Here is a 22,003-nt window from a genome sequence, read left to right as displayed (position 1 = left end):
GATTCATTTTAAACAGGTTTATATTTGTACTTACTTTAATTTCTTCTTCTAAACTGTTCCATAAGTTAACCCCTATTATTGTGATACACATACTTTTTAATATTGTTCTAACATTATGTATCTTTAAATTTAGTATCCCTCTCGAGTTGTATTCTCCTTCTCTCTCTGTGAACAGTTTCTGTATTTTATCAGCTATTCATTTATTTCTTACTTTATATACTATTTGTGCTGTTTTGTATTGAACCAAGTCCTGGAACTTCATTGTCCGTGTTTTAATAAAAAGTTCATGTATGTGATCCCAATATCCTGCATTTGTTATTAATCTGATAGCCTTTTTCTGCATTGTCGTTATTGTTTGTAAATGACTTTTGTACGTATTTCCCCAGACCTCTACACAATAGCTCAACCTGTTTCCTTGTAGCTGGTAGCTTGAGTTGCTGCCTGTAGCCTGTGGCTTACCCAGATGCTGGTCGCTGGTATTTTTTCCTTTTTAGTTGTTAGTGTTTAGTAGATCCTGGGCTTCCGGGCCTAGTAGCCGATGGTGTATCCTAGAATTGCCTGGTGGTAGCTTGGAAGCTGCTGCTGGCCTCAGGTGGACCGGTCTGGTCCGGTTCTGATCTTTCCACCTGGACCTGGCTGCTGGGTCCATGTTAGCTGGATATTTCTGTCCTCCTCTGACTTTCTCAGTGTAGTTGTGGTGAGCTCACATTTCTGTGCTGCTGCTTTTTTTTGCTCATTATTCATATCTTGTCATGTATAATCATTAGTTTAGAAAAAATAAAATTCCTTTTTAACTATATACCTGACTCTGTCTGAATTAATACAACATGTGTTCATGATCCCTGAACAAGTAAAAGTAACTAGAATCTTCTGATTAAACATTCAAAGATCAATCAGGTTTATATTTCATATTTATATGGAATCATCAGAAATCATCACATCTTACTGGTCAGAATTAATTTGCAGTCGTCACGCTATAATGTGTGACCACTACAAAGGGAGCCTAAAGTCACGTCCATCTATTTCCAGAAGTGTCATTTATGTATGAGAGCCAGGTGTGTTTTATTCTGCTCCAGCAGGTGGCGCTAGTGCACCTTTACGCTGGTCACGGACCACCGGAAGAAGCAGAAACCGGAAGCTGCTAACAGAGCTAGCTTGTTGTTGTGGTGTGTGAGGAGAAGATTTGAGGCTCTGCAGTAAAAACGTCTCCACTTCAGTCTCTGGGAGAGTTGATCAGCTAAAGCGACTAACTGCTGCTGCTGCAGAAATCTTCTCACCAGGCTGTGGAAACTTTCTTCTCCTCCTCAACAACTTGGTGGAGTTCTTTCCAGAAGCAGAGAAGCTATTCTGCGGTCTTCGTGACAATCGGAGCTCCAGAATCAGGTTGTGGGTGAGAAAAGCTTTTCTCTAGACTTCCTGCCCTCTGGATCTGCTGCTGTTCCTTTGGCCAGAACCAAAGCGTTGGATCTTTAATCTCCTGCGTTGTTCTGAAGCAGCATCTTAATCAGCTCTCCTGCTTTGTTTCTATTGCAGCTGTTAGCTAAACACGGCTAAAGAAAACCTGCTACCACTTCAGGATCATCCATCAGCTGGGACGGATTCATCGTGTGTTCTTCACCACCTGGACCTGGACATTATGGACACAGGTACTGGTGGATGAATGAATATATTGTCAGTCTGTTGTAACCCTGGCGTCAGATTAAGTTACCACTTATTCAAAAAATAATAATAAATAGGCCAGACTCTAGGTCCAACAGGATTACCTTACAAATTACCAGTGAGTGGGAAATGGAATAGCTGGATCCAAAGAATGAGCAAAAGAACACAGTTGCACCAGATTTGTAATTTTATATAGATATATGAAAATAGAACAAAAAATACTGCAGCTGCAATAGACATATAGTTGAACAATTAGAACACAGAAACGGTTTTGTTACCTGTTTTGTCGCTACGTTTTGCCAGCGGCTGCAGACTTCCTCAGGCTGACGCTGATGGTGGCGCGTCACTTCCTTCTCCGTTTATCCGCGGGCAGTAGAGGAAGTTGTCGCCCTCTACGGCCCGCTCTGCCCTCTCCGACGATGCAGTCCCATGCGTGGTCCAACGTGTACACTCCATCGTCCCTGTTCATGGTCCCACATCCACGTCTCCTTATCTCGATTGCTTCTTTTATCCATCTTTTGTATTTTTGTTGTTCTGTGTTTATGATCCTTGTGTTGTCCCAGTCCATTATATCAATCAATCAATCAAAGCTTTATTTATAAAGCGCCTTCCGCAACCCTGTCAGGAAGCCCAAGGCGCTGAACATGGTACAGTACAAAGTTAATTAAAGTGAATAAATCAGAAAATAAAAGCAGTTCAAATTACAGATTACAATTTACAAAAAAGGTGAAACATTCTAGTAGAAGACAAATGTGTAAAACAAGGGAAAAAGCGAACCAATGAAAACTGTGAGATAAAATCAACATAAAAGAGGGCCAAATTGTTCAGGGAACGCCAAGTGGAGGAGGTGTGTTTTTAGGCGACTCTTAAAGACTGGCAGAGATGGGGACAGCCTAACTGAGGGTGGCAACTGGTTCCAGAGTGACTGTGCTAGGACTGAGAAAGCCCGGTCCCCGCGAGTACGACACCTAGAACGAGGGTCAACGAGCAGGCCTTGGTCAGAGGAGCGCAGAGCGCGTGATGGGGAATGTCTGTTCAGGAGCGTGGCTAGATAGGGGGGAGCACCACCCTGGAAGAAATGATAAACAAAGACGAGGAGTCTGAATTGTGAACGATAGCAGACAGGAAGCCAGTGCAGGGAAGCCAGAACCGGACTGATGTGGTCCCGTTTCCTTGTCCCAGTCAGGAACCTGGCTGCACTGTTCTGCACAACCTGTAGGCGACGCAGTGATGACTGACGCAACCCTGCATATAGAGAGCTGCAGTAATCAAGCCTAGAAATTACAAAAGCATGGAGTACCCGCTCCAGGTGGGCTCTTGACAGCATGGGCTTGATTTTTGCAAGGCGTCTCAGGTGAAAGAAACTGGACCGGATCACAGAGTTGATTTGGGCATCAAATTTTAGTCCAGCATCAAGTTTCACCCCCAAACTGGTCACAACTGGTTTTGAGTAAGGAGAAAGAGGCCCAAGATCAACATAACGATCCGCATTCCTGCTGTTGGGGTGAAAAACAATGAGCTCTGTATATATGGTTTTCTCTTATGCAGTGATCTGTTACGGCTGACTTCTTTATTGTACTTTCTGCTTCTTCTTTTGCTGCTCTTGTGTGTTTTCGATTTGCCTCTTTCTCGCACTCCTTTCTATGTTCTATTGTTCGTGTGTTGAGTTGGCGTCCGGTTTCTCCTATGTATGTTTTATTGCAGAGTTTGCATGGGATTTCGTAAACGACTCCACATTTAATTCCAGCTGGTATCTTGTCTTTTGGGTGCATTAGTCTGTTTCTAACTGTTGTGTATGGTTTTGTTGGTGTGTTTATGTTGTGTTTTTTCATTGTTGCTCTTATTAGGCCCGAGCAGCGAAAGCGCTGCGAAGGCCTCTTGTTTTTTCTGTTATGCCTCTGATGTATGGTAGGGTTGTCACTGGTTTACACTGGCTATGCCTCTGATGTATGGTAGGGTTATCACTGGTTTACACTGGCTATGCCTCTGATGGATGGTAGGGTTATCACTGGTTAACAATGAAAAAATACAACATAAACACACCAACAAAACCATACACAACAGTTAGAAACAGACTAGTGCACCCAAAAGACAAGATACCAGCTGGACTTAAATGTGGAGTCGTTTACGAAAAAAAAAACGACAAAAACCTAGCCTGCACTACAATAATGCAATTATTGTTTACAGCTAAATAAAATTCTCATCTCTTATTCTCACAGCTATAGCTTTTACAATATTTTCTTTCTTCGTCCTTCAAATTACCATAGTAACAATTTACATGCATGTTCATTTCTTTTCTCAAAATACATTTTGGCGATACATGAAACATGTTTTTAACTCACGTAACTAATAGTTTGAATCTTTTAGTAGAAGAAAGAAAGTAGCTGAGGGGGGTCAGAAATGTTGCCAGATTAGTCGCTAGGCACTATTTTGAAAAAAAAAAAAGTCGTTAAGGTGGTCTGAAAAGTCGTTAGAAATGGTCACAAAGTCGCTAAGTTGGCAACACTGCAAGCTGCAAAAATGCACATGCTCATTGCTCGCTCCCGCGGTGCGCACAAACACAATTCAATTCAAGTTTATTTATAAAGCGCCAAATCACGACAAGAGTCGTCTCAAGGCACTTCACATAATAAACATTCCAATTCAGGTCAGTTCATTAAGCCAATCAGAAAAAAATGTTTCCAATATAAGGAACCCAGCAAATTGCATCCTTTACAGCAATCCTCATACTAAGCAAGCATATAGCGACAGTGGAGAGGAAAACTCCCTTTTAACAGGAAGAAACCTCCAGAGGATCCTGGCTCAGTATAAGCAGCCATCCACCATGACTCACTGGGGATCGAGAAGACAAAGCACACACACACACACGCACACACACACACAAAGCAATGTGTCTATGGTTACATTGTGATTGCTTAGTAAATATTCTATTTGGCGAGAGATAAACTTTATAGTATTTATCCTAGTGGATCTATGATTAAAGGTGTTCCCTGGCCAGGCAAGAGACGTAGTCCCTCCCTGGGTCTCCCTTTAGGTATCCTACCGGTTGGACGTGCCTGGAAAACCTTACCAGGGAGGCGTCCAGAAGGCATTTTAATAAGATGCCTGTCAAGATGGCGCCGTCCACGGCCTGCCGTCTGCTCTCCCTATTGTTGTTTTTGCTTTTTATTTTCCTGTGTTGCTCTTTGGTGGATAGTAGCTCAAATTTTCGCTATGATCGCCTCACCCTTCTTGAACTTCGGCATAAACTTGGATTTGCCTATCACCGCTGTTTGGATCTAAGACGGTCCTTGGCCTCGCTGTTTACGGCGGTCCCGCAGACGTGGCAAACGCGGGGGTTCCAAAGTGCGGCTCAGAGCCTCCTCCGGCTGTTCGTGCATGGGATGTAAACCTCACCTGTCACCAGAGTTGATACATGGAGATCATCGGACCTTCCGCATTCCATCGCTCTGTCGAAGATTCTTTGGGGAATCTGGTCGCCGGAATGCCTCAACCACCAACCCGTGGATGCACCGGGTCGTCAACCAAGCTAACCTTTGCTATTCTACGTTGGCCCAAGCGGCCCAGTCACCCCGGTCAGCTGATTCAGGTCTTCCACCGATCTTCAGGGTAGCTCTCCTAAATGCCCAGTCAATTGGGAATGAAACCCTCATTTTAAGGTATTATTTTTTCCAGCATGAGGTGACATTGTTCTGCATGAACGAGACCTGGGTTCTTCCTGGTGAGTCAGCTGCTCTGTCAGAGCTCTGTTCTTCAGACTGACAGGTTCTGAACGAGCCCTGGCTCACTGGTCGTGGTGGTGGATTACTAACCATGTTCAGATCCTCTTTCCATCCTAAAAAACTTACTATACCAGTGACTCCAGCCAGCTTTGAGTTTATGGCTTTTGAGGTGGACTTTAGTCCTTCACTGCTGTTTATTCTCTGCTATCGCCCACCTAAGTACAATTCAAACTTTTTATCGGAATTTTCTGATCTTTTAACAGACTTTCATCCAAAATATGACCGTGGGATTATTCTTGGTGATTTTAATATACATGTTTGCTGCCCTGACAAACCTCTTGTTGGTGACTTTTTAGACATTTTAGATTGTTTTGGTCTCCAGCAACAGGTCCAGTCACCCACCCATTCAGGATCGCACATTTTAGACTTGGTTTTGTCATTTGGGATCTGTATCTCTGAACTGATTGTTGACTCTGCATGTATCTCTGATCATTCTCCTCTTATTTTTAATATCTGTGGCTTGACACCTCCATCCAAAAGGCAACATAATCAACACCTTACAAGTTTAATTTCCCCTTTCACCACCAATCTATTAGCATCTAGCCTAGCTGCGACTCTATCCACTTCCCAACCTGATTCCGCCTGTGTAGGAGTTGAGGAGCTGGTGACCTCTTTCAACTCTACCTGCTCAACTGTTTTAAATGCAGTCGCTCCTCTAAAATCCAGACATAAAAAAACTGTGGCAGACCCTTGGCTCAATGAGGAGACTCGTGCCCTAAGACGCCAATGTAGGTTCTGCGAACGCCGGTGGCGGAAGGACAAGCTGCAAATCTCCTACCAATTATTCAAGGATTCTTTGACCCGCTATCAGAAAGCTATCCGCACAGCTAGAAACAGATATTTTGCAAATATAATCACTAGGCATAAAAACGACCAGAAGAAACTGTACAGTGTCCTCACCTCTGTACTATCCCTTAGAGAATCTCCCAACTCTTCTCCCTCTACAGGGGCTCTTTGCAATGAGTTTCAAAACTTTTTCCTGCATAAAATCCAGGATGTTAGATCCGGTTTCTCTTACTCAGGCTGGGTTACCTGTGTGGAACCTCACTGTACACACTCATTCTCTTGCTTTGCTCATGTGACTCTCTCTTCCCTAGTTGATCTAATCTTGGCTATGAAGCCCTCAGGCTCTCCAGAGGACAGCCTTACCCCAAGACTGCTGCGCAATGTCCTTCCAGCGGTGGCCCCTGCTGTTTTGGATATTGTCAATTCCAGCTTCTCCTCTGGTGTGTTTCCAGCTGCTTTTAAAAATGCAGTTGTTCAGCCACTATTAAAGAAACCAGGCCTTGACCAGTCTGACTGTGTCAATTATCGCCCAATCTCAAAACTTCCATTCATCTCAAAAGTAGTTGAGAAACTGGCTCTCACGCAGCTTACTTCTCACCTAGATGACAGTGGGCTTCTTGACCCATTCTAATCAGGTTTTAGATGTAATTACAGCAGAATCTGCACACATTAGGGTACTCAATGACATCTTGATTCTGACTGACTCTGGCTCCCATGTGCAGTTACTCTTACTCGACCTGACCGCAGCATTCGACACTGTAGACCTCACCATCCTACTTCACAGACTTGAATTTTGGGTGGGTGTGACCGGTACTGCCCTCGAATGGTACCTTACTCAGGCTGGTTTACCTTAATGGTCGGTGTTTTAGTGTTCATGTTGGAGACTGCTCTTCTCCCAATGTCCCACTTCCATGGGGTGTACCACAGGGCTCCATCCTGGGTCCTCTCCTCTTTTCAATTTACATAATACCACTAGATAAGATTTTAGCAAGTCTCGGGGTTAACTACCATTTTTATGCAGATGATTGCCAGATCTACCTTCAAATCAACCAACAGCACTCATTTTCTATAATGTCAGAATGCCTCTCCCAGGTCAGATCCTGGCTTTCTCAAAACTACCTACGGTTAAATGACAGCAAATCAGATGCCATACTTTTTAGCCCCACTAACACGAATGGTGCTTTAGATGTCTCAACTCTCCCACTCAATCTCAAATCATGTGCCACTAGCCTAGGTGTGAAACTGGACTCTGACCTTTCAATGTCTTCACAAGTCAACGCTACTGTCAAGTCCTGCTTTTTCCAACTCTGCCGCATCACTCGTCTTAAGTCAATCCTCAAACGCCCGGATCCTGAGTCAGTCATTCATGCTTTTATTACTTCACGTCTGGATTACGCAAATTCTGTCCTTATTGGGATTGATGCTTCAGCCTTAAGCAAACTGCAGAAGGTTCAAAATGCCGCGGCCAGATTTTTAACCAACACCGACAGACGCATGCACCGACAGACGCGGGGGGGTGGGGGTGGGGGGGGTGGACTGATGGGACATGTCCCCTCCAATATTGGACAAACGCACATTTGTCCTCCCCAATAACATGGAGAAGAAAAAAATTGATTTTGAAATACTTGACTTGCGAGCTTTTATTTTGAAAGACACCGCAGACTTCTCACTGACACAGCCCCTCCCCTCAGGCAGTAAGGCTGGCTGAGTGAAGCGGGAGTCAGAGCCGGGATGACAGCAGCTCTGCGAGTTCTTCTCACGGGCAAAAAAAGAAAGAAAGGAAATGTGAGTTGGTAATAATTTAGTCCAAGAGGATAATTGTATTTCTGGTCAAACGCTAGACTGGCTGACTAACGTAAACATCTTGCTAGGCTGCATTAAACATTAAACAACACTGCTAGTCAACAAAAAATGGTGAACTTGACACGATTCGACAGTAACAGACAAAAACCATTTGACACGAAATAAATAAAAAAGTAGACTCTCCACATAAAAATGGAATTTGTAAGTGTGATTGTTGCTTGTTTGTGACATTCTCATCACATTTTATTTTTTATACCTTATTGATGTCACTCTTTTCATATAAGAGACCAGAGGAACTTCAGCAGGAAAATGATGAAGAAGGTGAGACAGGCAGCACCAGACCTGCTGAGGGTGAGACAGGGAGCACCAGACCTGCTGAGGGTGAGACAGGGAGCACCAGACCTGCTGAGGGTGAGACAGGGAGAGCCAGACCTGCTGAGGGTGAGACAGGGAGAGCCAGACCTGCTGAGGGTGAGACAGGCAGCACCAGACCTGCTGAGGGTGAGACAGGGAGAGCCAGACCTGCTGAGGGTGAGACAGGGAGCACCAGACCTGCTGAGGGTGAGACAGGGAGAGCCAGACCTGCTGAGGGTGAGACAGGGAGCACCAGACCTGCTGAGGGTGAGACAGGGAGAGCCAGACCTGCTGAGGGTGAGACAGGCAGCACCAGACCTGCTGAGGGTGAGACAGGGAGAGCCAGACCTGCTGAGGGTGAGACAGGGAGCACCAGACCTGCTGAGGGTGAGACAGGGAGCACCAGACCTGCTGAGGGTGAGACAGGGAGCAGCAGACCTGCTGAGCTGCAGGCAGGTGCTACAATGAAGAGTGAGGTTTTAGATGGTTGATGATGAGAGGAAGATTCGATAACAAGTGAACACGACTAAATAAAACTGTAACAACCATGATTTTAACGTTGCACTAGGAAAACGACCGGTTCGGCTGGCTCCGGTGAAGTGGAGACGGTCATACTGGGAAGTTTCGGTAATGGAAACACACCAGTTAGTGCCTGGCTGGTTTATAAAAGACACCCGTTCCTCCTTTTGGTGTGAGGATGCCAGCTGGTCCTGTTCCCCTGCAGATAGCTCATCAGTACTTAATACAAGTTGTTTATTGTGTATCTACGTTGGTGTTAGTTTGGGATGTTCTGATCATACCAGCAACACCTGTGTGAACCCTGTGTGCAGCACTTGGGCTTCTTCCCCTTTTCCTTCATGCTGTGCAGGACAGCAGCAACAATGTAAAACAACATGTCCGCCTAACTTTAACTCCGTCTGCGAGAGTGATGTAAGCTTTGAGTCCTGCAGTGAAAAGCTCCAGCTCCTGGGGAAGCTGATCACAGCTGGTTTAATACGACGTAAAGAACAAAGTCTGGGTGGAGTGAGGTGAGTTTCCAGGGATGGCTGCAGAGATAAACACCTCCCAGTCAGACGCAGCTACGCTCACCAACACCCGTCTGTATGAGCGTCAGAAGGCTCGGCTAATAACCGGACCATAAGGAAGTTCATGATGCTGGAAGAGCAGCCTTTCTCTGTGGTGGAAGAAGAACCAAGTTTATTCATACAGCACGTGTCCCAGACCGAGGTCACGAAAGGAATCACAATAAAACGCTGAAAAATAATACAATGAGTAGAAAACGACAGGCTCCGCCCACTGCTCAGTCACTAAGTAACCCACTACCACTACTAATAATAATAATAATAATAAATCTCCCAAAATGCTAACTAGTAAGATTCCTTTGCTTTGTAGTGCTCTAGCCTGCTGAGAGCTTCAAAGTGAAAGGTTGTTACTGACAGCAGCTACATCTAAGTGTTTATTCATTTTCCTTTTGACTGAATAGTTGCTGATTTGATCTTGGAGACGTTTCTCCTCACATCAGCTTCAGATCTAAAGCTTGGGTTGTGAGTAGGAGGCTTAGAAGTTCTGGTCAGAAACAAACACGCTGATTGTGATGGAAGTTTTTATTGTTCCTAAAGTAGAAATCTGTTTTTATCTAAATGAAGTTCATGTTCTTGTTCCTTTTCCCCCACATCATGTAGCCAGTATCACTCATGGTGTAAATATAAAGGTATGGTGGTCTGTAACATCATGTGTCTGTGTTTCCTACAGATGTTCCACAGCTGGTGCTGGTTAAAGAAGAAGCTCCTGAAGAACAGAGTGCTGGTGTGGACCAGCAGGACCCAGAACACCTCCACATAAAGGAGGAACAGGAGGAGCTCTGGACCAGTCTGGAGGGAGAGCATCTCTGTTTGAAGGAGGAGACTGAAGCTGTCGGGTCTCCTGTTACTGCTGCTTCTATAAAGAGTGAGGATGATGAAGAGAAACCTCTGGTCTCACAGCTTCATCAGCAGCAAATAGAAGACAGAGATGTTCCAACCAGCAGCTCAGCTGACCAGATGGCAGCAGAAACTGGTGGAGGAGCAGGAACTAGCAGGAACCCAGATCTGAACCCTCATGAACAAACATCTGGTTCTTCAGAGACTGAAGTTAGTGGAGATGATGATGATGATGATGATGATGATGTGAATCTGGACTCTGAGCTGTCAGACTCTGGGTCTGAAACTGGAGATGAAGATGATGACTGGAATGAGAGCAGGTCTTCTGAGTCAGATGGTAAGTCTGTCAACAAGTTCTTCACAAGTGGTCTCTCCAGAGACACGTGAGGGAGACGAGTCATCCAGCAGTCAGGTCTTCAGGCTGTTTGGTTCATAAGAAATGTGTTAGAGTGAAGCAACATGTAGACTCGTGCAGGAAAGTCCAGAAGAAACCTAAATCATTTAGTCCTGATGACTGGAGAAAGGTTTACTACAAATGTAAACAAACAAATCACATGAGAGTCAACACATAGCAGCTGCTGTTCCAGAGTATGGGCCAGCCTCATCCCACCCATACTCTGCTTCTGGTGTGTGTGTGTGTGTGTGTGTGTGTGTGCGTGTGCGTGTGCGTGTGCGTGCGTGTGTGCGTGCGTGCGTGTGCGCTTTTAGACATAGAATGATACATTCAGTTAATAATAAACATAACATAATCCCTCCTGTTTATCCGAATAGGATAACCAAACAAAAAGAAAACAAGAACAAATAAAGTAATCAAAACCTTCAAAACCTCTCGATTCACTGCGCTTCTCTCTCCAGCTCCTCTCAGTCTGGCTTTTCAACTGTTTGTGCAGACCTCTTAATCAGCTGATGTGCACCAGCTGCCCTGTGGGGAGCAGCAGCAGGCCAAAGGGTTCCAGATAATGGCTCCCTCTGGTGGGGGAGTTTAGCTGGATCATGGGGTTCACCTCACAGGATGAACAGAGGGAGATAAACTCATCAGCCCAAATACAGGGGGCTGTAACATGAGTGTGAATTAGTCTCATAAAAATGTTTAAAAATATATGATGATCCCTAATCATTTTTGTCAGGCATATTTTTTCGTTTCTCTGAGCAGAGACTGTCTAAACGTCATGGTAGAAAATAGTTTGCATTTTGCAAAAAATCATGTTGATGAGTTTATTTGAATTATTCCAACAAGAAGTATGTAAATGCCAGAGCAGGTCACTACAAACCCCACAGACGGGAGGGGGGCATTGTAGTTGTCACCTTTTTCCACACCCCGAGTTTGCAGGTATGTTACCACCAGCGTAATTAGCAGTCTTACTGCATTTACGCTTATCCTTAGCCAGCAGTTTCAGGTAGGATTTAATGTCGCCCGCTCTGGCCCCAGGTAAACATTTGACTATGGTTGCTGGAGTCTCTGCCATGTTTCTGACTATGGAGCTGCCAATTACCAGAGTTGGGTTGTCAATGGGCGCGTCACTGAGTGACCCCAGCAGGGTCTGAAAAAATCCGGTCCCAATCAATTTTTATCCGTCAATGTTTTAAGCTATTGTCAGACCATTTAGATAATAACAAATTTAAGAAGTTTTTCAATCAGCTTTTAGAGCAAAGCATAGTACGGAAACTGCGCTTGTGAGAGTGTTCAATGATATTTACCAATATACTGATGTGGGTGACAGTCGTTTTATTACTCTTTGATCTGACCGCTGCTTTTGATACTCTTGATCATGTTATACTTCTCAATCGACTGGAGAATTTTTTTGGTCTCTGGTTCAGTGCTCTTCTGGATGAGTTCCTACCTGGCTGACAGGTATATGACTGTTAAGATTGGTAGCTTCAGCTCAATTGATGCTCCCCTGAAATATGGGGTCCCACAGGGCTCTGTACTTAGTCCTCTGCTTTTCAATTTATATTTGCTCCCTCTTGGGGCCATCTTTTGGAAATATGAGCTTGACTTCCATCTTTATGCTGATGACTGTCAGGTCTATGCTCCTGTTAAAGCTAAGGATTTAGCTCTGAGTTGTCTTCGTGAGGTTAATAATTGTGGATGGGTTGTAATTTTCTCCGGATTAATTAGTCTAAGATGGAAATGATTATGTTTGCACCAAGTGGTGCTCCTGTAGTTACTCAGTCTCATATGATGCAAAGGATGTTGTGTCTAATTTGGGTGTTAAGAATGATTCTCAACTTAAATTTGATGTTCAAGTCAATAATGTGGTTCAAGTATATTTTTTTCACCTAAAGAATCTTTATGTCCTTTTTGATGAGGAATTGTTTTGAGAAGCTTATTCATGCATTTAATGCATTTTGTTTAGACTACTGCAATAGTCTTTACTTGAGTGTGGATTAGGGCTGCACAATATATCGAAAAATTATCGTCATCGGGATAACAGGACGTGGGATAGGCCCATCGCAAAGCACGTCAAAAACGGCGATAAATGCTTGGTTCAACATTTCCATCCGTGTCATACATCAACTTTTTGTAAACCAGTTCTGTTTTTTACGCGGAAGTATTATTTGACCAATCAAATGTAGCCCTTCTGAGATGCAGCCAATCAGATGGGTCCGTTCACGTAATACGCCCGCCCCCTACATAGACCTTTAGGATGGAAAGCAACACCCGAACTGAGTTAGCAGCGCCGTTCCCTTGTTCGTCATGCTGGCTCAGATTAACGAACGCACTTTGTGCTGAGGTTTCTGGAATCAGCGCTGCTTTCAAACGTGAACGTGAGTCCGCTCGGTGTCGTTAAGCAGCTGATAATAACCGGGCTGACTCAGACACGTGCCGGTGAACCAACCCACCTTCATGTCGCTAGTGTTCCACCGGGTGGTGATGTTAGCCCCAGGCTCCGGTTAGCTTCCAGCTAAAAGGCTACAGCACTCTCCTCCCAGTCCCACCCTGCTAAAGAGGGCCTGGAAAAGTTCTCCCACACATCAAAGTGATTTTTCCTTTATGAGCTTTTATAACCTTGTTAATCAGGATAGTTGATTTGCTGCTGCACATAAACTGTCAGTCAGAAGCTCTGCTAGCCGGTTATCTTAAGAGGAGCTAGTTCAAGTTGTTAGCTTGTTATCAGAATCATAGTTGCAGTTTCATCATCTGAGCTGCTTTTTAAGATCTAGGTAAACTTGTTCAATTTGGGGTTAAAAACAAACGTTTTCACATATTTTCCATGTAGTTTTTTTGCCAGTTCCTCTTCTGAAAGGTAGACAATTGTTTTTCTCTTTCCCTCAGAAAATCTTAGTATTCTCCTAGTTTGGCCCAGCACAGTTCACTTCCCAATTACAGCAACAGCCTTATATCATAACCACATAAGTGGAGAAAATGTTCAGTAGCAATGAGAGAATTTGCTGTTGCGTTTAAGTGATGTTAACTATTATTTAACATTTAAACTTATTTTCTGATTTTTTTTATTTATTCAAAAACCTGGTAAGGGATGTATTTCTGTATTTGGAGCATCAGAAAAAGTTTTATGGTGGAGGTGATGTTTTAAAGTCACTGAGAAACTGCATGCATGCAGTTTGTTGTTTTGCTGCTAATACAGTAGCAGGTGCAGCTGCTAGTACAGTAGCAGGTGCAGCTGCTAATACAGTAGCAGGTGCAGCTGCTAGTACAGTAGCAGGTGCAGCTGCTAATACAGTAGCAGGTGCAGCTTCTAATACAGTAGCAGGTGCAGCTGCTAATACAGTAGCAGGTGCAGCTGCTAATACAGTAGCAGGTGCAGCTGCTAATACAGTAGCAGGTGCAGCTGCTAATACAGTGGCAGGTGCAGCTGCTAGTACAGTAGCAGGTGCAGCTGCTAATACAGTAGCAGGTGCAGCTGCTAATACAGTGGCAGGTGCAGCTGCTAGTACAGTAGCAGGTGCAGCTGCTAATACAGTAGCAGGTGCAGCTGCTAATACAGTAGCAGGTGCAGCTGCTAGTACAGTAGCAGGTGCAGCTGCTAATACAGTAGCAGGTGCAGCTTCTAATACAGTAGCAGGTGCAGCTGCTAATACAGTAGCAGGTGCAGCTGCTAATACAGTAGCAGGTGCAGCTGCTAATACAGTAGCAGGTGCAGCTGCTAATACAGTAGCAGGTGCAGCTGCTAATACAGTAGCAGGTGCAGCTGATAATACAGTAGCAGGCGCAGCTGCATATTTTTGCAATAAAAATGTTATGTTGTAATGGAATTCATGCATTAGTTTTTGTTTGCTTTGAACCCAGAGCAGACGTCACATGCCAGACGACATCAACACTGCATACTTTAGTATTTGTTCATTTATCGTGAGTAATATCGATATCGCAATATTAAGCACTGTTATCGAATATCGTGCAGCCCTAATCTTGATCATGGGTGTATTGCTAGGCTGCAGCTAGTTAAAAATGCTGCAACCCGTCTTTAAACTGGCACTGGTCGATTTGATCATATCACTCCAGTTGTTGCCTCTCTGCATTGGATCCCAGTTAAGATTTTGGTTCTGGCCTACAAATGTTTTATTGGCCTTACTTCTAGCTCTTTATCTGGAATTCTAGTGCCATATGAGCCATCTTGTGGATTAAGGTCAGCTGACCCAGTGAGCAGAACTAACTGTCATCACAAGCTGCTGATCTAGAAGCATGATGCTCATTATTATTTTATGGGTTACAGACGAGTGTTGATGCTCCGCGCCGTGATTTCGTTGTAGGATACAAACTTTACAGCACTCTCACGGAGTAAAGATTTGGCAGATATGTTTAGAGCTGAAACGATTCCTCGAGTACCTCGAATAATTCGAGTACAAAAAATCCTCGAGTCAATTTCTCTGCCTCGAGGATTCGTTTAATTCATGTTTAATTAATTCATGGCTTTGCAATCGCCCGGGGTCATGTTTCACCCGGACCGAAATAAGTGACGCACATGCCCACTGGACTGAATGCACACGCGAGTAGCGAATATAACTTAACTTTCTCTTAACAACTTGGACCCGGTGGAGTGCGAAAAAGACAGAAAATGTCAAAGGTGTGGGACCATTTTTCACGTCGTAAGGCGGAAAACGTAGTCCAGTGTAAATACTGTAAAATGGATTTAGCCTACCACAACACCACATCCTCCGTGCTGCAGCACCTGTAAATGTCACTTCTGCAGGCGGACTCGGAGCCTCTACAAGATAATGCATTTAGCCTGTATTTCTATATATTCTGCGGACACTGTGCGACTTTTTCGTTTGTAGCACTCAGTTTCAGCTCACACCGTACATCTGGTAGCAACACGTCGAACTTAAAATGTGCTAAAAAATAGCAGTTTTTACACAACACGTCGGACTATGATGTCTGTTGTCCCTCGGGGTTTCTGCAGGAGGACACGGGTATTTATGAGTGGCGGAGGAAAACGAAAGAAAGTAAATAAATGTTTTGTGATCAGTATAATTTGACAAAACCACAGCAAACATGCTTTTGGCAATCCTTGTTAGTGTGAGAAAAAAAGTGTAGAAATTAAAACGGACGTGTGTTAAAAGGGAAACAGCCGGCGAGCTGTTTGCGCCGTGAGCGGTTCTGGTTCTGTTTGGGCCGCAGCCGCTCGCAGCGTTATCCTCCTAGTTTTTGTCTGGCTTGCAGGCTAGCAGATTCTCACTCGCACGAGGGGAAAATCGGCTCAGGTTGTTAACTTATTTTTTGCACAGGCATTTGTTTACTGTGAAGTAAAGTTGAAGTGCTGAAGTTATGCAAACTAATTTTGAATAAAACTTGAAGAATAACTGGCAATTGCTTGCTCATTTTAAGAGGTCTTTCATAATTATAACATGCTATTTGGAATCAAATCAAATCACTTTTATTGTCACGTCACATGTGCAGGTACACTGGTACAGTACATGCGAGTGAAATTCTTGTGTGCGAGCTTCACAGCAACAGAGTTGTGCAAAAATACAGTAATGTAAAAACAAGTAAAATATAAAAATGGCTAATCTAAGTATACAAATGAATAAAGTAAGATAAGAGATATAAAATGTACAGAGGTTGGTATGTGCAAAACAGTGGCATTAATGTACAGTATGGAGCGTGTAATGTTGGAACTTGGTGGAGCTCGCGACGAGGCAGCCATACTCGGCGCCATCTTGGCTCATCAATATATGATATAATGGTTTACAAACACAAAAAAAGATTCGATAGAGTACTCGATTACAAAAATATTCGATAGCTGCAGCCCTAGATATGTTTGTTTACATTTTTGCCCCTGCGCGTCTACAGTGTTAGGGAAGGGAGAGGCCGACGTGATGCTGCTGTCAGGGTGTCTCTAGGCTCCACAGTAGCAGCGACGGACGGCTGGTTTGACCGGCTCTGAGAGGCGTAAATCAGAATTTGCAGATAGCATTTTTTTCCTTCTACCAATCGCATAGTGATGTCTGGACTTAAAAGCAACTCTTTAGATTCAGTTATTTGTTAAAGTAATGCATTACCATAAATAGTAATGTGTTTACCAACATTTGTTATGTATATTACTGATTGCAAAAACACCCCTAGGTCTTTTGTCTTCTCTTTTTACTGAATATTTTTCTTTTATATATTTCTGCTTGGTTCACTGCAGTTTCAAGGAAGAGAGAAGAAACGGATGAGAAACCTCTGCTCTTACATTTCCACAACCATCAAATGAAAGACGGAGGTGTCCCAACCAGCAGCTTGGCTGGGCAGATGACAGCAAAAGTTGGTGGAGGAGCAGAAACTAGCAAGAACCTAGATCTGGACCCTAAAGAAAAGACATCCGATTCTTCAGAGATTGAAGTTAGTCGAGAAGATGAAGATGATGTGAATCTAGATTCTGAGCGTTCAGACTCTGGGCCTGAAACTGGAAACGGAGATCATGGCTGTAATGAGAACAAGTCTTCGGAGTCAGATATTAGGACCGTCAACAAATCATTTAGCTGCCCTGTGTGTGGTACACGGTTCCTCCACCAGTGGTCTCTTCAGGAACATGTGAGAGTGACAAGTCATTCAGCAGTAAGGTCTTCAGAGTGTTCGGTTAATACAAAATGTGTGAAAGAGAAGCAACATGGAGGCTCATGTAGAAAAGTCCAGAAAGAACCAAAATCATTTAGTTGTGATGACTGTGGAAAAAGATTTAGCCAAAAGTCCAGTTTAACCCGTCATATGAAAGCCCACACCGGGCAGAAGCCTTTTGCCTGTGAGCTCTGTGGATACAGATGTACCAAAAAGGCAAGTTTAAACACACACATGAGAGTCCACACTGGGCAGAAGCCTTTGTCCTGTGAGCTGTGTGGATACAGATGTACCAAAAAGGCAAGTTTAAACACACACATGAGAGTCCACACAGGAGAGAAGCCTTTTGCCTGTGAGCTCTGTGGATACAGATGTACCCATAAGGCAAATTTAAACACACACATGAGAGTCCACACAGGAGAGAAGCCTTTTGCCTGTGAGCTCTGTGGATACAGATGTACCCTAAAGGCAAGTTTAAACACACACATGAGAGTCCACACAGGAGAGAAGCCTTTTGCCTGTGAGCTCTGTGGATACAGATGTACACAAAAGGCAAATTTAAACACACACATGAGAGTCCACACCGGGCAGAAGCCTTTTGCCTGTGAGCTGTGTGGATACAGATGTACCCAAAAGGCAAGTTTAAACACACATTTGAGAGTCCACACCGGGCAGAAGCCTTTTGCCTGTGAGCTCTGTGGATACAGATGTACCCATAAGGCAAGTTTAAACACGCACATGAAAGTCCACACCGGGCAGAAGCCTTTTGCCTGTGAGCTCTGTGGATACAGATGTACCTGTAAGGCAAGTTTAAACATACACATGAGAGTCCACACCGGGCAGAAGCCTTTTGCCTGTGAGCTGTGTGGATACAGATGTACCCAAAAGGCAAGTTTAAACACGCACATGAAAGTCCACACCGGGCAGAAGCCTTTTGCCTGTGAGCTCTGTGGATACAGATGTACCCGTAAGGCAAGTTTAAACAGACACATGAGAGTCCACACCGGGCAGAAGCCTTTTGCCTGTGAGCTCTGTGGATACAGATGTACCCATAAGGCAAGTTTAAACATGCACATGAAAGTCCACACCGGGCAGAAGCCTTTTGCCTGTGAGCTCTGTGGATACAGATGTACCTGTAAGGCAAGTTTAAACATACACATGAGAGTCCACACCGGGCAGAAGCCTTTTGCCTGTGAGCTGTGTGGATACAGATGTACCCAAAAGGCAAGTTTAAACACGCACATGAAAGTCCACACCGGGCAGAAGCCTTTTGCCTGTGAGCTCTGTGGATACAGATGTACCCGTAAGGCAAGTTTAAACAGACACATGAGAGTCCACACCGGGCAGAAGCCTTTTGCCTGTGAGCTCTGTGGATACAGATGTACCCATAAGGCAAGTTTAAACACACACATGAGAGTCCACACAGGAGAGAAGCCTTTTGCCTGTGAGCTGTGTGGACAAAGATTTAGCCAAAAGACAAATTTAAAGAGACATACGAGCATCCACACAAGGCTCGAGGGATTTATTTAACAACAGTACTTCCAAATGTACTATTTAGTTTTTTTACAACCTTAATATTAGTCTTGTACCTCTGCTCAACCATCGTTGATCGGCCCTTGAGCCACCTCTTCTTTGATTTTCATTATCAAATCTCCTTTGTTTTTTAAACTCAGACCTTAACCAAACATTTATGTTCATTCATGAATTCTGAATTCAAAAAATATTACTTAAAGATTAAGAAAAAACTGTTATACCCTCCTGTATTTAAGAAACAGACAAGATAACAGACACATGATGGTTGTAGTACATAACCCACTGCAGTTTAAAGCTGTTAGATACCGGTGGCGTCTGCTTTAAACAATTTATCTGTATGTAAAATAATAGCATACAATGTTGTAATAACTGCAGCTTAAAAATAATGTGTCTTTATTCATTTGGAGCCCCTAAGAAGAAATCCCACCTTAAAGGCTGTGGAGAGACAGCTGGGACTGTTGTCAAGAAGTCATAAATTACAAGGCGGCTCTGTGGAGACTCCATTCTCCTATAATAGCATTTTGCTATTCTAAGCAGGCTTAGGAATGTGCCTGTACCAGAGTTTTTAGGGATGTTGTTACAGAGTTATAAGCAGTGGACAGATGCTGGAAAGACAGAACCACTTTTGGGCTGCATGGTTCTCCACCGGTGTACCGATACTTGTATTAACATGGACTAGATTGTAATAAACCGGTTATCTTTTTTAACTCAAACTTTGCCATGATTGAGTCATAGAACTCCAAGAAACAGCTCAGCATGAAAATTAACCACATTCCCCCCCCCCCCCCAGGTGGGGCCTTTGACTCCTCCCTTCTCCTGGGACCTCCTTTGATGATATAGATCTTCGTCTCCCCTCCCCCCTGTCACACCTGGTGTGGGTGTGATGCCTTGGTCTGCCTGAGTGTTCGTGGCTCCCGGGTCAGGGAGTTTAAGATTTTTGGCATCTGCCTGATCAATCCCGGTGGCGGCCTGGGGGGGTCTGGGTCCCTGGGCTCTGCTGGGTCCCCGGCGGGGGTGGTCGCCCCTGGGTCCCGGGTCGCTGGGTCCCGGACCCGGCCGGCTAGGGGGTGGGAGGCTGCGGGCAGGCCTGAGGACTTGCCGCTGATATCTCCCGGGGCTCTGCCGGCTGCTGGTTGTGGCCCCCCGGGGCGATCCTCTGTGCCTCTCGAGGGGGGCGGGGGCCTTTCTGGTTGCGGGCTCCTTGGGGTTCCTGTGTTCTGGGGCAGCGCCTGGATCTCTGGGACTTGGAGCTCCCCCCCGTCTCCTACGCGTCTTTGGGGGGCAGATCTGTGGTCCCTCACACTCTCTATTGGACGCTCCTATAGATAAACCTTACATAAACAAGCGCGTGTACACACACAGGTGCTCACATGGTGCTCTCATAAGTATGGGCTTGGGCACGTTCAACACATGTCTTAAGACTATGGTGGGCACTCAATGCACTGTGGTATATTATCGTGTGACTGTTTAGTTAAACAATGATTGATTATATATTTCTTCATCAAGTTGACGCAGTGATAGCTTGATTTTGTTATATTGGTGTTGTGTCCCATTTTTTTGTTATGTTTTGCTTTTTTCTCGTCTCATTTTGCAGGTCTAGAAGCAGACTCTTGTTCATTATTGTTTATTTTTGTTGAATCCCCCCCCCACCTAACCCCCTCTCTCCCCACCTTTTCTCTTTTCCTTTCTCTTTCACCTCTGTCTCCGTGTCTGGTCGAAATTACAAAGCATTCAAAAACAATAACAATAAAGTTTTAAATATCAGGTGCGACATTAAAAGCAGACTCTTTGATGCTCCACCTGAGACATTAAAAGCAGATGCTCTGATGCTCCACCTGAGAGTAAAACTGTAAGGCTTGTTACCAGCATTCAGACATCAATTCTGCTTGCTTCACAGCCAGACAGGACACGTTAAAAAAAAAAAAAAAAAAAAAAAAAAAGAAAATTAACCACATTCCCTTTATTTCTGATGACACAACTAATCACTGCTGGTGGACGATTAATCACAGACACTTAGCACTTCTGCATGCGTTCTGTATTCAGTGTGAACGAGGCTTCACACCCTCTCTCAGTAGCGCAGCATCGTGCGTGTTGGGTAATTTTTATATTACCCCCATATTACCTCAAAGAAAGTTTAGAGCACACACAGAGGGATTAGATTGATAATTTGGTAAATTGTAATCCTGCCAACAACAACAAATACTTTGCAAAGGGTGAGAGAAATCAAATACACACCAGAGACGGAGGTCAGTTTGCTCTCACCCTTAGGCAAAGCCTTGGAGCTCCTTTTATTTAGGAAGGCACAGCCAGAAGTTACAGATAAACCCACACACACAATTCTTCAGAACCAGCTGACCGGGGTAACCTAATCAACAGATTTTTGGACCTTCATCTGTTCTCAGGAAGTTACAGATAACAGGAGTGTGATCAAATAGGTCATTCTTCACCACTCTAAAATGTAAAATAAAATTGATGACCCTCCGTTTAAACAAACACCTACACTGTTACATCAATAACCCTGTGACGTCAAAACCAGTTATATCCATCAGTGTGGTTGTCCTGTTCTGATTTTTTTCATGTAGTTGTGGTTTAGGCATTTTTTTGCCATTATCACTGATAAAAACTGTGGGTTTATTCACTTGTGAATGAATTAAGCAATACAAATCACAGTCCGATGTTTTTGTTTTGTTTTGATTTTTAAGTAAGGTTCAGCAACTGCTGTCGAATCACTGATAGCCATCATCTGGGAAGTGAAATATGAACTGTTTCCAAGTACCGCTGTAATGGGCTTGCATACCACTAGGCAGAAGAAAAAATATTTGCATTTAGAGTCTCACTCACTGATTGGCTCTGCCACGTCAGGCTAAAGTATGATTGGCTGTCCCTCTAACTCGCTGCCATGTAGACGACAGACCGATGTGTTGCCTGTCTGCAGGAGTCTGCGTTCATCTACCTGTAAGTTTTTATTCAGCCTGCATCACGTCAGCTGGATGGATTTTAACCTCAGAGCTTTTGTTTACATTAACATTTGAGTCTGTGTGTGTGTGTGTGTGTGTGTGTGTGTGTGTGTGTGTGTGTGTGTGTGTGTGTGTGTGTGTGTGTGTGTGTGTGTGTGTGTGTGTGTGTGTGTGTGTGTGTGTGTGTGTGTGTGTGTGTGTGTGTGTGTGTGT

The 22,003-nt window shown here is 44.2% G+C and overlaps 2 protein-coding genes across 2 annotated transcripts in view; one reads left to right on the top strand and one right to left on the bottom strand.

Annotated features, from left to right (window-relative positions):
* The window catches only part of LOC129154097 (zinc finger protein 850), a 244,280-nt gene that overhangs the window by 48,367 nt on the left and 173,910 nt on the right, over positions 1-22,003 (bottom strand).
* Positions 1,111-20,778, top strand: LOC129154102 (zinc finger protein 665-like). The gene is made up of 4 exons (XM_070548431.1): positions 1,111-1,390; positions 1,534-1,646; positions 10,137-10,640; positions 16,891-20,778. The coding sequence occupies exons 2-4, from the start codon at positions 1,637-1,639 to the stop codon at positions 18,828-18,830; spliced, it is 2,454 nt and encodes an 817-aa protein (XP_070404532.1). The 5' UTR covers positions 1,111-1,390; positions 1,534-1,636; the 3' UTR covers positions 18,831-20,778.

This window comes from Nothobranchius furzeri, chromosome 2 (genome assembly GCF_043380555.1).
Source record: "Nothobranchius furzeri strain GRZ-AD chromosome 2, NfurGRZ-RIMD1, whole genome shotgun sequence".
NCBI classification, from domain to species: domain Eukaryota; kingdom Metazoa; phylum Chordata; class Actinopteri; order Cyprinodontiformes; family Nothobranchiidae; genus Nothobranchius; species Nothobranchius furzeri.
Note: the sequence above shows the minus strand (reverse complement) of the source record. Positions and strands in the feature narration are given on the sequence as shown.